This window comes from Lagopus leucura, unplaced genomic scaffold, assembly GCF_019238085.1.
Source record: "Lagopus leucura isolate 7727_CA_CO unplaced genomic scaffold, USGS_WTPT01 Super-Scaffold_100004, whole genome shotgun sequence".
NCBI lineage: Eukaryota > Metazoa > Chordata > Aves > Galliformes > Phasianidae > Lagopus > Lagopus leucura.
In genome coordinates, this window is record NW_024962264.1 from 48780436 (window position 1) to 48793971 (window position 13536).

Consider the following 13536-nt stretch of genomic DNA (forward strand, 5'->3'; position numbering starts at 1 on the left):
AAAAAAAAAAGAAAAAAAAACACGTTCATAGTTGGTCAGCTGAATGTCTTCTTGAACAAGTAAATGTAATTCCTCTCGCATGCACTTGTTTTTTTTACTAATAAGTGCATTTTGCTCCTGCAAATGTATTTTCTCATTTAAACTAGAAATATCAAAAGAAGCAAAATTCTGAAACTGGGTTGAGATGAGCAGTCTCATAGCCAGACCTCACGCTGCTGTGGATTAGGAGCCTAAAGCATTTGGTGTCTGACTCTCCCAGATAGATAACAGTTAAAGTGAGCTAAATGGCAATAAAGGATCTACAGCTGCCTGAGCAAAATGCGTAATTGGGCTGAGAACAGTGAAGCTTTCAGAGGGACCTGGGCTTCACTTTTGTCTTTCATATATTGCCTCGTGAATTGAATTGGCTGAAATTCCATTTTCTGCTAGATAATTTTTTTTATCTTCAGGCATTCTTCATTTAACTGCTGAACCAATTTCTCCCCTTGTAGTACTTTGCTCTATTTTTCTTTCTCTGAACTTTCACAGGAATAGTCAGGATCCCTGTTGATTTATGTTATGTGCTGCTTGGTAAGTGACCAGGAGCAGGAAGTCACAGCTGATGCCTAAAATGGTTGGGTGGCCTCCATCTGTTGAGAAACAGTGAACCAGAAGCAAAGATCTATAATTTTGTGTTTGTATAAAATAGAGATAGCAAGCATACAATGTAATTTAAACTTAGAAGTGATAAAGAAAACTGGCTGGCTGGAAAATGAATGTATGGTAGCAATAATAATGTGAATTTAAATGTAATTATAAAGCAGCTTGGAACATTTTTGTGCATGATGTGCTGTGTGAGTGATCAAAACATCTACATCTTGAGAAGTAAAAGCAGACTTCAGTTAGGGGCATGCAAATAAGACTGCCTCTGTTTCTTGCCAGTCAGTGAGCCTTATTCCTTTTGTATTGCCTTGTTCAGTTTGGGGCTTCACTTGCAGTTTGCTTCTTATGCCTTTTGAATTCTTAGAAGATTTCACAAGAAAGTGTTTTTATCACTAATCAAAAAGTGATGTTTTTCTTCTATGGTGTTACACTGATCTGATGGTTTGGCAGTGGTATCCATAGCTTTTTGTATGCTTCAGTGATAGGGTTTCATTTGTATAACTATCAGCAGGGCTTCACAAGGTGACACACAACTCCTGGAAGTCCTTGGTGATCTCTTTTTATTGATTTGACTGTGTGAAGAGTTTGGATCCAGAATGAATGGAAGACCATCAAGCTTTCTTTCTGTTTTCCATTGCTAGAAAACAGTGTACATGGGGAGGTTGGTGGCCCTGCCTCTGGCAGGGGGTTGGAGATTCGTGATCCTTGAGGTCCCTTCCAACCTAGGCCACTCTGTGATGTTATGAATCCTAAGAGCTAAAATTGAGTTTTGTTTTTGTTCAGTGATCTGTGGGCTAATACTTATTGCTACTGTGTGTACTGCTTCCTTCGCCTCCTGTGTTTGGAGGTGTCATTCTTTTTTATTGAAAAATCTGGTTTTGTGTGTTGAACTCCTGTGTGATTCCTGCTTTCTCTGAAACGGCTGGATTTCTTTGAGGTGCTTCTGGGTGTACTGGAAGGACAGCGAGTTTAACTGCAGAAATACAGAGAATAGAAGATAGCTCCTAGAATGTGTGACTAAGCAGAGACAGTTTAACAGCACGTTTTGCTAATGCACTCACAAGGTGTGAGCAGGACTTGACAAATAACTAAGTAATTATTCATACCCTATAATCATATGTGAGAATCTACTGCAGGTGCTTGTAAGTACAGTGTTCTAGTGTTCCAAGCATATATTAGGTGATCTATTAATACTACAAACAAATGAAACACAAAGCTAGATTTATTTTACGTATGTTATTTCAAGAGTTGTGCTGTGCAGTTGAATGGCAGTTCAGATTTCAGTGACCTGTATTTCTGTTTATGTGCTATCTTACGTAAGAGGGGAAGACACTCTGCAGACCTTTGTAAATAAGATGGAATGTGTTTATGCAGGCTGAAGACCTGAAGCTTTATTTTAGCAATCAATGTAGTCAGACTTAGCTACGCTATTTAGATGCTAAATATTATGTTATGGAATGTGGCTATTTATTTTCCCTCTTTTGCTCCAAATCAACTTCAAACGTGCCTAGTATTGTCTTAGGGTCTATGTTAATGCAACCTGACCAAAGTAATTCTCTGGACATTATGAGAACCACGTATCAGAAGTAATATAATATTCTTCATATTTAGATGAAGAGGATGACTTTGTCAACAAGAGAATTTCCTTGAAACCGAAGGAGAATGGGACATCAGCAATCAGTTGTCCAGGAACAGCAGCAGTGAAAAAAGGAGATGTAAAGCCACAGGCTAAAACCAAACCATTATCTCCAGTGAAACTGACTCCCACCTCAGCTCTTGATTACTTTGGGACAAGAAGTGTCCAGCGGTCAGAAAAGAAACTGGTAGCGAGTAAAAGGAAGGAAGTAAGTACTGATGGTGCTCCTTTAGGTTGCTCTGTGTCTGAATGCAGAACAAAATAGCTTACTTAATGGCCTTCAAACGATTCTTCCTTTTGTACTGCTTAAGGTTACTTTTTCATAACCACTCAAGTGTAAGGGCAATTTTGACAGTACATACAAGCATATCAAGTCTGCAAATACAGTTGTAGAGTAGTGCTTCTATATTTGAGAAGAGAGCATAAAGTTGGAAGCAGTGCTTTCTTTATTGCTTTTTCCCCCGTAACTTTTCTTAAAATATTACAGCAGTTTTATGAGAGGAGTAAACAAAGAGGTAGCTTATAGTTTAGAGAAGGGTGAAGGTGGGGTGTGGTGAGCTTGTACAGGGGGAAGAGGAATAATGTTGTTTTCCAGAGCTTTATAGTGTATGCATTCATGGAATAACAAAGCAACAAGTGTAGTGTGGAGGAAGTTCAAAATTGACAGTGTAGTTGTTGGCCCTGTGAAGCTGACCAGCTGTGGTAGCTTTAGAGGTGTTCAGTACTATTTGAAGAAGCGATACGCAGGTTACACCGTGGTTTTGTTTTGGATAGTAAAACCTCTTGAAAACAGTCCTGGTTAAATGTGTACAGGTTAGGGACAAAATGCTGCATGTCTACTTACCAGTCCTTTTCTAGAAGTACACAAAATGAAATTTTTATAAAATGTTGAGCGAACTGAACTGTTGGTCTGTTTTTTTTCCTTACATATAGCCTTCACAAAGCGCAGACAGCACACTAGATGATGAGGCCATTGCTAGGCAACTGCAGCTTGAAGAAGATTCGGAGGTAAAAGCTGTATAAATCTGTTGCTGTATGCCGGGGCAGTTTGTTTAACTTAAAATGTTAAGAAATGAAGATAGACTCTCTGTGGATCCTATAAATTACATGTGCACACGCACCTCTGTTTTGCTTGAACTCTTGTAGATTTATGAAAACTTAGTCAGGCAGTGATTTATAGCCATTATTTCAGTTACTTAAATAGAACGTTTCACCTATTTTCTGTCTCTGCAGACAGTTTCTACCCATGCAGGTGTCTAAAATCTTGTTTTTCACACAACTTGTTTTCTGCTTCCTTGCAATTGTATGTGTTTTATTCCCTGAGGCAAAGGCACACTTGTCACACGTGTTGGCTTTACTCTGGGAAAATCTGTTCATTTCCTGTTGGTAGTATTGAGCATCCTTAGAAATAGATATCTTAGGTGCAAAACATGACCTTATCCTTGACATCTCCGGAGGTGTGATAAATTTGGCTTTATTGTGTTGGAAAGTTAAATAATATGTTAGGAAAACTGAGTTGATTCCAACAAAAGCAGCAATTGTGTGACTATAACTCTGTAATCATCTGACATATAATCAGAGGAATGTGCATTGTCAGGTGCGTATCTGCCTCAGTCTGGTTTGTGTTTGGTAATCTGTGCCCTTCCCCTATCAAGGGGAAACAAGGAAGACATTCTTTTAATCATTATGGGCACATAAAAACAGTGCCTGTGGTATATTATTGTTACAAGGTCATCTGCTTGAGTCTTACAATGTGGCATGTTAGACATTAGGATAGTAATGAAATGATTTTGTTGTTTTGTTGGAAGAGCGGTCGGTATTTACTTACAGTGATGCTCACTGAATTAAGGAAGAGAGGTTTTCCCCAAAGGGTCATGTTTGATAGAAGAGGTTACCCGAAGATCAATTGAAACTGTATGTGTTGCATTCACCTTGCTATGTGAAACAAAGATCTGAAGGGACAGAAAACAACTTCAAAAACAGATTGTATGGGCCTGTTAACACGTCTGGTGCAACAAACTCAAACTCTAGTTTTGCACTATTTATGTCATTTCTGGGGCAACAAGTCATTCTGCAGTGCCACCTTCAGAAATTTATTTGTACCTGGTAAGCTGGTAGGATATTCCCATCTTCCTGCCCCTTCCCTCCTACCCACCCCAATTATATGCCATCTTATTTTAGATATTTTGTCTTGAACAGTAAAGAGTTTTAAAAGATAGTAGAACTGAAACTTCCTTTCTCTAAAACTTCTTTTCTCTCCTCCCAGCTGGAGAGACAGCTGCATGAAGATGAAGAATTTGCTAGAACTTTGGCAATGTTGGATGAAACACCACAGAAGAAAAAGGTTGAATTCTTTTTAAACTTTGGTTTTTCGAAATTGTATTGCTAGGGGTTATCTTGTTGAGACACCTCATCTGTGTCTAAAATTAAGAAGCTTCCACACAAATGCCTTAAAAATAGCAAAAAAATTCTTCTTGCATGAAAATAACATACTCACTTTTTTACACTTTCTTCATGGGATTTCTTCACTCAGTAAATTGTCATTTCTAGCAGCAAACACGAATATATCTTTGTGCTGTTTGTCTTGAAATGTAAATCTAAGTTATAGTTCTAATGAAGTCTGTCTCAGTTGTCTGTGGATGCATCTAAGCTGCTTTGTCTCCTCTGTTCCTTCTGCTAGTGGAGATCATCTGTGTCATGACACGTGTACCTGTCTGTAGGTTTCATCTTATAGTGAGTGGGTCAGAATCTGTTTTGTCTGGCAAAAAGCCTTTGTTACAGCCATACCACAGCTGAGACCAGTGGTTTAACTATTATTTCCATGTATGATCTCAATGGATGAAGGCATGTACCTAAAGTATGAGAATGGTTTAAATAGTTGAATGATCCTCCTTATAATTTTTCCATTCTCCAACCATTCACAGTTCACGATCTTGATCCAAATTTGATTTTTATGAATTTAGGAACTCACAGTGGATTTTTTTTTTTCCTGTGAGATAGTTTGTTTCGTTTGCAGTCATCTACAACATGCTGAGATTTGCTTTTGAACCAGTCTCAGTTCCAAGGGAATGTACACACTTATGAGTGATGCTCTTCATTTGAACAGCGATTGTGATGGAAAGGATCATATCCTTTAGGTTAAAGTTTTACATCCATCCCTGCTCATTTCACAGAAATGGTCTGCTCGTCTCTCTAATACCTGAAGTGAAGTGACATGCTGAGGGCTGATACCTTAGGTCAGCTTTAGCTCCTCTGTTTCCTGAGGACCAGATCAAGAAAAGTGAGTTAAGAGCACAGAATGGTGAGAAGTGATGGGAGAGAAAGGAAGGAAGAGAATATGCTCCATCTTCAGAGAGAAGGGGCAAGCAGGGATCTTCAGTTTTATCTCTAACCCCAGTGATGGGAGTTCTCCTAGTTGCCATAGCTTGTGGTGTGAGGCGCAGGACCACTTATGGTACAGTAAAACAGTTCCTGCGTTACACATCTAGGATTTTGGAAGTTAGGATAGCTCTTCTGGATATTGCAAACACTTCTGCTAGTGCTACTGCTATGAGAGTTGAAACATACAAACTGGAAGCTGTTTGAATTAAAAAACAATTATGTGTATGGCTGAATGTAGGATTTGCTCATCTGCTTGCTGTTGATAGTATTCTCACTTGTGGTAGGGAGCAGCTTTTTTGTGCACGTCATTCAGTCTGATGTACTGAACAGTTATAAAACAAACAAACAGAAACAAACGCTTAATGGCATTTTGGGACACACGTTTCTGATTTGCATCATTTGTTTGCTTAGGCCCGGAGAGATTCGGAGGAGCAAACGGTGTTGAGCATCAAGAGCAGTCCTAATGTGACGGGAAGATACAAACAATCCCATAGAGGTGGGTTTCTAATAGGGTGGATTGGTGAAATGTTTTCAAATTTCAGTATGTTCTTACCTATGTACTCTCACTCCTTTGCCTCTTTCAAGCGAAAGCAACAAACTCGGCAGCTGAAGTAAAAGAACAAACTAAATCTGAAAATTCAAGAGAGCCTAACTTACATCCACGGTCATCTGATGGTGAAATAGCAAGGGCAGTGACAGAGAAAACCTTGCCTTTGAAACCTACCTCGAAGCTTGTGGCTCTAAAACAGAAGGAGGAGACTACTAAAAAGGAAAGTGGCACTCAAAATTTAATATCAAAAGAAAAAAATGCTACGGGGAAAGAGGAGAAAAGAACACCCAAGAAGGAGAAAATTTCTCCCAAGAAGGCTGAGGTAGGAGCTGTTCATGTGAACCTAGTTGGCTTGGTGGAGCTTACAGGGAAGCAATTTTCCTATTGTATGTTACTGTTGTATCCAGGTACTTTTTTGTGTGTGTTTTGGGTGATTTTTTAAGAATTTAGAATCTTAGTAGAACTCCAGTTCCTAGCAATTCTAGAAATGTATGAGATAAATTAGCTGGACAAATACAGATGAATTACGTCAAGGAATTGAGCATTTTTTAATGCTCTCTAAGATGTGCGCAAACACTGAAACATCAGTGAAGTACTTTTTTTTTCCTCATTTAACTTCCTGAAAGCCTGTGTAATGCAGGATTTTTGGCAGCAAATGAAACAGAGGTGATTTTGTGAACGCTATACTTCTAAAGACACATCACTTATTTTCTTCTCCCCTCCCTCTGAAATTTCCTGTCTCTGAAATATATTTCATACTGTTAAAATGTTACATAGGAATGGAGTTCAGCGTTCTCTTAACTGTCTGATTCAGTAACAAGTGATTGAACATATTCCAACAGTTGTTGGCTACTGCAAAATGTACCTTTTAATCATAAAATAAAAATCTTTTTTTTTTTTGCATGTAAATAATAGTTGCAAGGGGGAGAAGAAAGCCTGTGGCATTTTGATAGGGTGAGAAGTAGTGGCCACAAATTGCAATGGAGGAGGTTCAGGATGGATACTAGGAAAAGTTTCTTCTCTATAAGTGGTGATGCATTGGCACAGATTGCTCAGGGAAATGGTGGAGTCGCCATCCCTGGAGGCATTCAGGAGCCACATGGATGTGGCACTGAGGGACATGGTTAGTGGGCATGCTGCTGATGGGCTGATGACTTGATTTTGAGATCTCCTCCAACCTTGGTAATTTCATGGTTTCCCTTTTTATTACCCGAATTAAATTTAAAAAATAAAAAGCTTCCATGACTTATAATCTACTTCTAGCATTTCTACTTCTTACTATAGCATACTATAGCATGTCAGTAACTGATCATCATTCTGGAATCAAATTGGATGTGAATTTAAAGTAATGACTTCATTAGTAAAATTAACACATATATGCTGAGTACAGATAAAGATATGAAAACTGAGAATAAATATTGGATACAGTTCTTTAAATAAAACAAAGTATGACTGAAAAAAATCACCATAAGCACCCCCTTCACTTTCCCCACCCCAGAGAAAAAAAACTCACAACCTCCTTTTCCAAACAGCAACAAAAAAATCCCACGGGCTTTGGTGTTACTTTTTAGTACGTAAAAACAGACATTTAATTCTCCTTTATCTTTGTTCCATAGGAATCATTTACACTGCAATCCTTGTGTTTTTCATTGCATTTTATGTATCTAATAAATGTGTTTTTATATGTACCATGTATTTATTTTTCTTTTGCCCAAGTCTATAAGTCCTGAGGACTCTGAAAAGAGACGAAGCAACTATCAAGCCTACAGAAGCTTCCTCAATCGCGAGGGTCCGAAAGCTCTGGGTTCCAAAGAGATACCTCAAGTAAGCTTGGCTACAGTCGAACTTCTCTAAGTAGAAGTGGTGTGCATCATAGGCTTCTGGTTACAAGTGATCTAACAAGCATCAACTGCACTATTTGAGGTTTTTTTAATGGGGGGAAGGGGGACTAAATTGGAATGCCAAGCAGTGATTGAATGCAAGAAAATATACTGAGAAAAGAAATTCCTTATCTGGCTTATGAAGCCATGCTGATGTAAAATAGTTACTTAGTGTTTGAAGGTTGCTGTCACTCCTTTGACTGACATTGCTGAGCTTGAAGCAGAAAGTGTTAGGAATGTGATAGGGTCAGGTTAGCAACGTGTGAAGTATTGTTGAGAGCAGTTCCTTCTAATAGTTTCTGAACTTCTACACCTGTTATCTATAGCTAGGTAGATTGGGTTAATTTTTAAAATTTCATAGAGCACTTGACATGGTAAAGATTTGAAAAACAAAAACCACAACAACTGAATGAAGGAGTATTTGTAGAACTGCATCACTGAATGGTATTTTCCATGTTATGGTTGTCAGGGAGCTGAAAACTGCTTGGAAGGCCTGACATTCGTAATTACAGGAGTTCTGGAGTCCATTGAAAGAGATGAGGCCAAGTCCCTGATTGAACGTTACGGAGGAAAAGTGACTGGCAATGTCAGCAAGAAGACAAACTATCTGGTTATGGGACGAGACTGCGGGCAGTCTAAGTGTGAGAAGGTGAGCACTGTGCCTGAGGAAGTGCAAGCAAAAAGAAATTATTTACTTGACTTGACTTTTTCATTTATCCTCTGCAAAGAGTGAGCATTACAAACGTGTTAAAAAGGAAAAGTTACTTAGCATAGTTAGTTCCAGTTTTTAGATTTCAGTTTATTTTTGTTTATACACACATACATTGAGAACAACAGCCTTCTGTTGCTTTTTGTTTTGTTTGTAAACGTAGCCTTTGCTGAAAGGATCTTGAAGTGAATTATGTAGCTCTCATTTACCATACTCTTAATTCTTATTTTTGCCCCCAGGCGTCAGCTTTAGGGACAAAAATAATTGATGAGGATGGCCTATTTGATCTTGTTCGAACCATGCCAGGCAAGAAGTCCAAGTATGAGCTGGCAGCTGAAACAGAGGTTGGTTTGGTTATTCTTTTTTTTTTTTCCTTTTTTTTTTAATTGCAGGGTGCTTTGATCTTTTATTCACTGAACAGTAGCCTTATCTGTGATTGTCAGTTTGACCTCATAGGTTAAAAGAATTGAAACTGAAGAACTGTATTTGTGTTTTAAAAATTCTACCTAGGACTGATAAGGTTTACTATAACCTTTTTATTCTCTGACATTGTTTTTCACATTTAGGTATTTTAGGTAGCTGTCTGAGGGATTGTTCTATCCTCTTAGATGGCTTTAGTTTTTAGCATTCTTTGTTCTTTGATTTTTATATGGTACCCAGAGACTGTACTGATGCACATTAGAGCTATAAATAACCATGTGTTTAGATAACAGGCTTTAGTGAAAACAAACAAACAAAGAACCTCCTAAGCCATACTAAATATAGTTATGTACGATTAAATCTAGCCTGTAGTGGCTGATAAAATGTTGGAAAAAAATAAATAAATAAATAAAAATGTTATGTTTGGCATAGATATTGCAGTTATTTCTGATGTGTCTAGACATAAATTGCCACACAAAATGCCTACTGTTGATGTCATCCCAAGAAGCAGCTCTGAGGTTGTACCGATTGCTTTTGCTCCCTTTTTGTTTGTTTTGGGTTAAATACCTTCTCTGCTTTCTTAAATGACTGCTGCTGCAGATCTCTTGTAAGTGTGTACTTGAGAGGAGTGCTTCGCTTTTTTTGAAAATGTGTTTCCTGGAAGTGTTCCTAGTGTTAAATTGTTTTTAGAGTTGAGACTTGGAATTGTTGTTTAAGATCTGCACTTCTCCTCTGTATGTGTCTGATGGAAGGCCTGTTCTCTGCAACCTGACAGTCATTGGTTTCAAGTGATTTCTTTTCATAATGCATCACACTCAGTGAGGAAGGAGAGTGCTGCAAGTTGGACTACTCCTGGGCTGACCTGGACACTTTGTGTAGTGGGTTCTGCTACACAACCTGGTGGCATTGTTTAACAGTGGCTTAATTTTCAGAGAACGTTCCTTGGTTTACTTCAGGGTGTTTATCAGTACACAAGCTCTGTGACTTTCTTATGCATGCCTCTGCATATGTTCAAGCACAGCACGTTAATTAATATATATTTTTTCAATTTTTGTTTAATTTTCCTAAGGCAAAGAAGGCAGAATCAAGACAGAAAAAGACACCACAGAAAACAGAGTCTGGCAAAAGGAATTTTAGCCCTCTCAAAAGGGAAGCTGACAGGAAGAAAAGTAATCGTACACCTGAAAAGGGAGGTACCTTCAGATCTGTCACGAAAGAAGCTACTGCCATTCGAAAGCTTAAGGACTTTGAACATCAAACTGTAGTGAAGAAAGAAGCCCCCAAACATAAGGGGACTTTGGTTTCTGAGAGCAGTGAAAATAAAACAGAGGCATTACTATGGGTAGATAAATACAAGCCTGCATCTCTTAAGGCGATAATTGGACAGCAGGGGGAGCAAAGCTGTGCCAATAAACTCCTCCGATGGCTCCGAAGCTGGCACAGGAATACCTCAGAAGATGGACAAGGTGGTGAGCATGGTCAACTTCTCTCTGTTCTTCCGTGCCAGTTGCACTGCTTGGTACCATATGCTGGTGGGGGCCCTCTGTGATGGGAGAGCAACTCTACACAGTATGAACAGAATGACTCTAAATTCAGATGCAGGTTTTTAGAAACAGTTGAGCCTGAGTGTTTTGTTGAAGCAGTTGCTCGCTTACCCCCTACTTCTGTCTGAAGGTGCTGTGTGGTATTTTCTTAAATGTGACTGTTGTTTTCCAAAGCAGATGAAAAAAATCTAGCAGTAATATCTATATAAATAGCATCCAGGCTATTTCAATTCTTTTTCACCGAGAGAAATAGTCATCAGTGCTAACCTGGCTGTACACGTGGGGAAAATGTGGGCTAGCAGTATGTCTAGAGGGCTGGCTTCATGCGTGAGGAACGAGAGGAGTGGTTAAGGTTCTCTGACAAGTAGCCACTGTCATGTGCAGTGAGCAACCCTACAGGCATTCTTTATTGAGAAAGTAGTAGTTAAGCTTCGCTGCAGCTGTCACAGGTAGTTGGTTTCTTCTGTGGTGTTGTTCCCTATGATATTGCTGTCAGAAAATGGCTGAAATAGTTTTATTGCATTAATATTTCAGTTTAGAATCTTACCTGGTACAGTTTAAACTGCTTTTGCCCATATGCTTAAGATGTGTGTATATTTTATTTTTTGATACTCGTATCAAGCCTTAAATGTGAAACTCCTGTAATAGTTGATATCTTCAAAGGTTTACATAAAATGTGCAGTGTATATATGTATGTAAAACCTGGAATCTTCTTTTATAGCAAAGACCAACAAATCTGGAGGCAAAGATGATGGTTCTAGTTTTAAAGCAGCATTGCTCTCTGGTCCACCTGGAGTTGGTAAAACTACCACAGCTTCTTTAGTTTGTAAGGTGAGTCTTCGTTAATCATTAGTTTTCAAATTTGAAAATTGGTTCCCAAGACTTTATCTTATACTGATCCTTTATATGGATGTGTGCAGGTGATTACTGCCTGAACTATCAGGTTCTGCTCCCAGCCTAGCTCTGCCTAGTCAGAACAGACTTAGAGGTGGCCCAGAGAAGGGCCACAAAGATGGTCAGATACTGGAGCACCTCTTCCACAAAGAGAGGCTGAGGGACGTGGGCATATTTAGCCTGGAGGAAGGCTCTATGGAGTCCTCAGTGTGGCCTTGCAGTGCTTAACGGAGGGGATCTCCAGGCATGATGGAGAAGGGTCCCTTTCAGGGAGTGCGGTGATAGCACTAGAGGTAATAGCTCTAAATGAGAGATTTGGATTGGATATTAGGGAGAACTTTTTTCTCAGAGAGTGGTGAGGCACTGGAATTCTGGCAAGCTTTTTGAAACTGCCTTTGGCAAACTTTTGGGTTTTTTTTTTATTTTATAAACTAATAGAGATACCTTTCCCTGACTTGACTGTCTCTTTATGATGAGAGAAACTGACAGAGCTGGGTGTCCATTTCAAAATCTGAATTTAGAAATTAGTCTTTGCAAACTCAGTGCAACACTGTACTCCACTGTTTCATGGCAGTCAGCTGGGGACTCCATATGGTAGGAATGCCTTTAAAGCTGAGTTATTAATAGTGATACTGTGGTGAGTTACAGATGATTTTGTTCTTAAGAACAAATCTCTCTCTCAAGAATTCTTAGGAAGATACTGCTGGCTTGCAAGGGTCAGGAAGAATCATCGGCTGTCTGGTCTTTTGTACTGGGAAATAAGGCTCACCTTCTCTCTACAATTCAAATGTTAAAAATAACTTCAGCCTTTTCGTTCTTTCATCCCTCCCCCCATTTCCAGAGGCCTTTGAGCTTTGTGCCAACCCAAGGGTCGATAACCCAGAGCTGTTTTCCCTGGCTGTTGCTGCACCTGGAGCTGAGTGTGCTGACTTGTGCTGATTTCTGCACTGGTGCAGCCTTTCTGCTTCTAGCTTTTCCACCTAGCTCACACACGGCTGCTGTAGGTCTCTCTGCAGAGTGCTCAGCTCTGCTTCTCAGACAAAGCTAACAAAACTGGGTTACCCAAGCTACAGGAATAAAGCTGTGTGCAGTACCCTGCTGCAGCTCTATGCATGTGCTGGGAGAATTTGCTGATAAAGGAGCAGCTGGTTTATGTTCCTTCAGGGACTGCAGGCAGACAAGCCCTGCTGTGAAGCGGTGCAGCTGCGGAGGGAGTCATGTATTTTCTAGCTGCTAAATAGTTAACTTTCTCCTTTCTGTCAGCTTTCTGTGGGATGTGGCATGTTGCTTTTCCTGACTCTGTGCATGAGATTTGGATACTCATCTGGAAGTACTATAGAGTTTAGCCAGCCTTGGCTCATAGTTCTGTTTCTGTCCCTTGGGACAGTTCAGTTTTATCTTTCACAGCAAAATCTTTGCCCCTTTTTTTCTTTTTTCTTTTTTTTTTTTTTTTTTGAGGGGATTGGGTTGGGGTGAGAGGTGGAACAGTTCTCTTTTTGGCATGTCTATTCCATGCTTGATTATAAGTATTTCTGGAGTGTGAGAACATAGAGGATAAAGGGAGAGAGGAATCAAAGCCACAGATAAGATTTGGAAGTAATGTTGCAAAAGCTTTTTTCTTGAATTCTGAAAATACTGTTTCAAATTGAGTATGCTGTTGTTCTTCACCAGTCTGTGTGGTCTCACTTTTCTGTATGGTTTTATGTTTGGACTAGGAACTGGGGTACAGCTACGTGGAGCTGAATGCCAGTGACACTCGAAGTAAGAACAGTCTAAAGGAAGTAGTTGCTGAATCGCTGAACAACACCACCATCAAAGATTTCTGTTCAGGTATGTCTTGTTTGAAGGTGGGCTTGGCTGTAGGCAGTTACAGGAGGGAC

General features: G+C 39.4%; 1 protein-coding gene across 3 annotated transcripts in view; it reads left to right on the top strand.

Annotated features, from left to right (window-relative positions):
• RFC1 (replication factor C subunit 1) overlaps positions 1–13536 on the top strand; it is a 38444-nt gene that overhangs the window by 15769 nt on the left and 9139 nt on the right. For 2 of the 3 annotated variants that reach the window (XM_042872245.1, XM_042872243.1), the window contains exons 5-15: positions 2254–2486; positions 3212–3286; positions 4545–4622; positions 6071–6155; positions 6245–6531; positions 7926–8033; positions 8559–8738; positions 9038–9142; positions 10288–10687; positions 11484–11593; positions 13372–13486. In XM_042872245.1, the coding sequence (XP_042728179.1) occupies positions 2254–2486; positions 3212–3286; positions 4545–4622; positions 6071–6155; positions 6245–6531; positions 7926–8033; positions 8559–8738; positions 9038–9142; positions 10288–10687; positions 11484–11593; positions 13372–13486 (1776 nt within the window). The remainder of the gene's footprint in view (positions 1–2253; positions 2487–3211; positions 3287–4544; positions 4623–6070; positions 6156–6244; positions 6532–7925; positions 8034–8558; positions 8739–9037; positions 9143–10287; positions 10688–11483; positions 11594–13371; positions 13487–13536) is intronic. The other variant, XM_042872244.1, reaches the window with a different exon arrangement.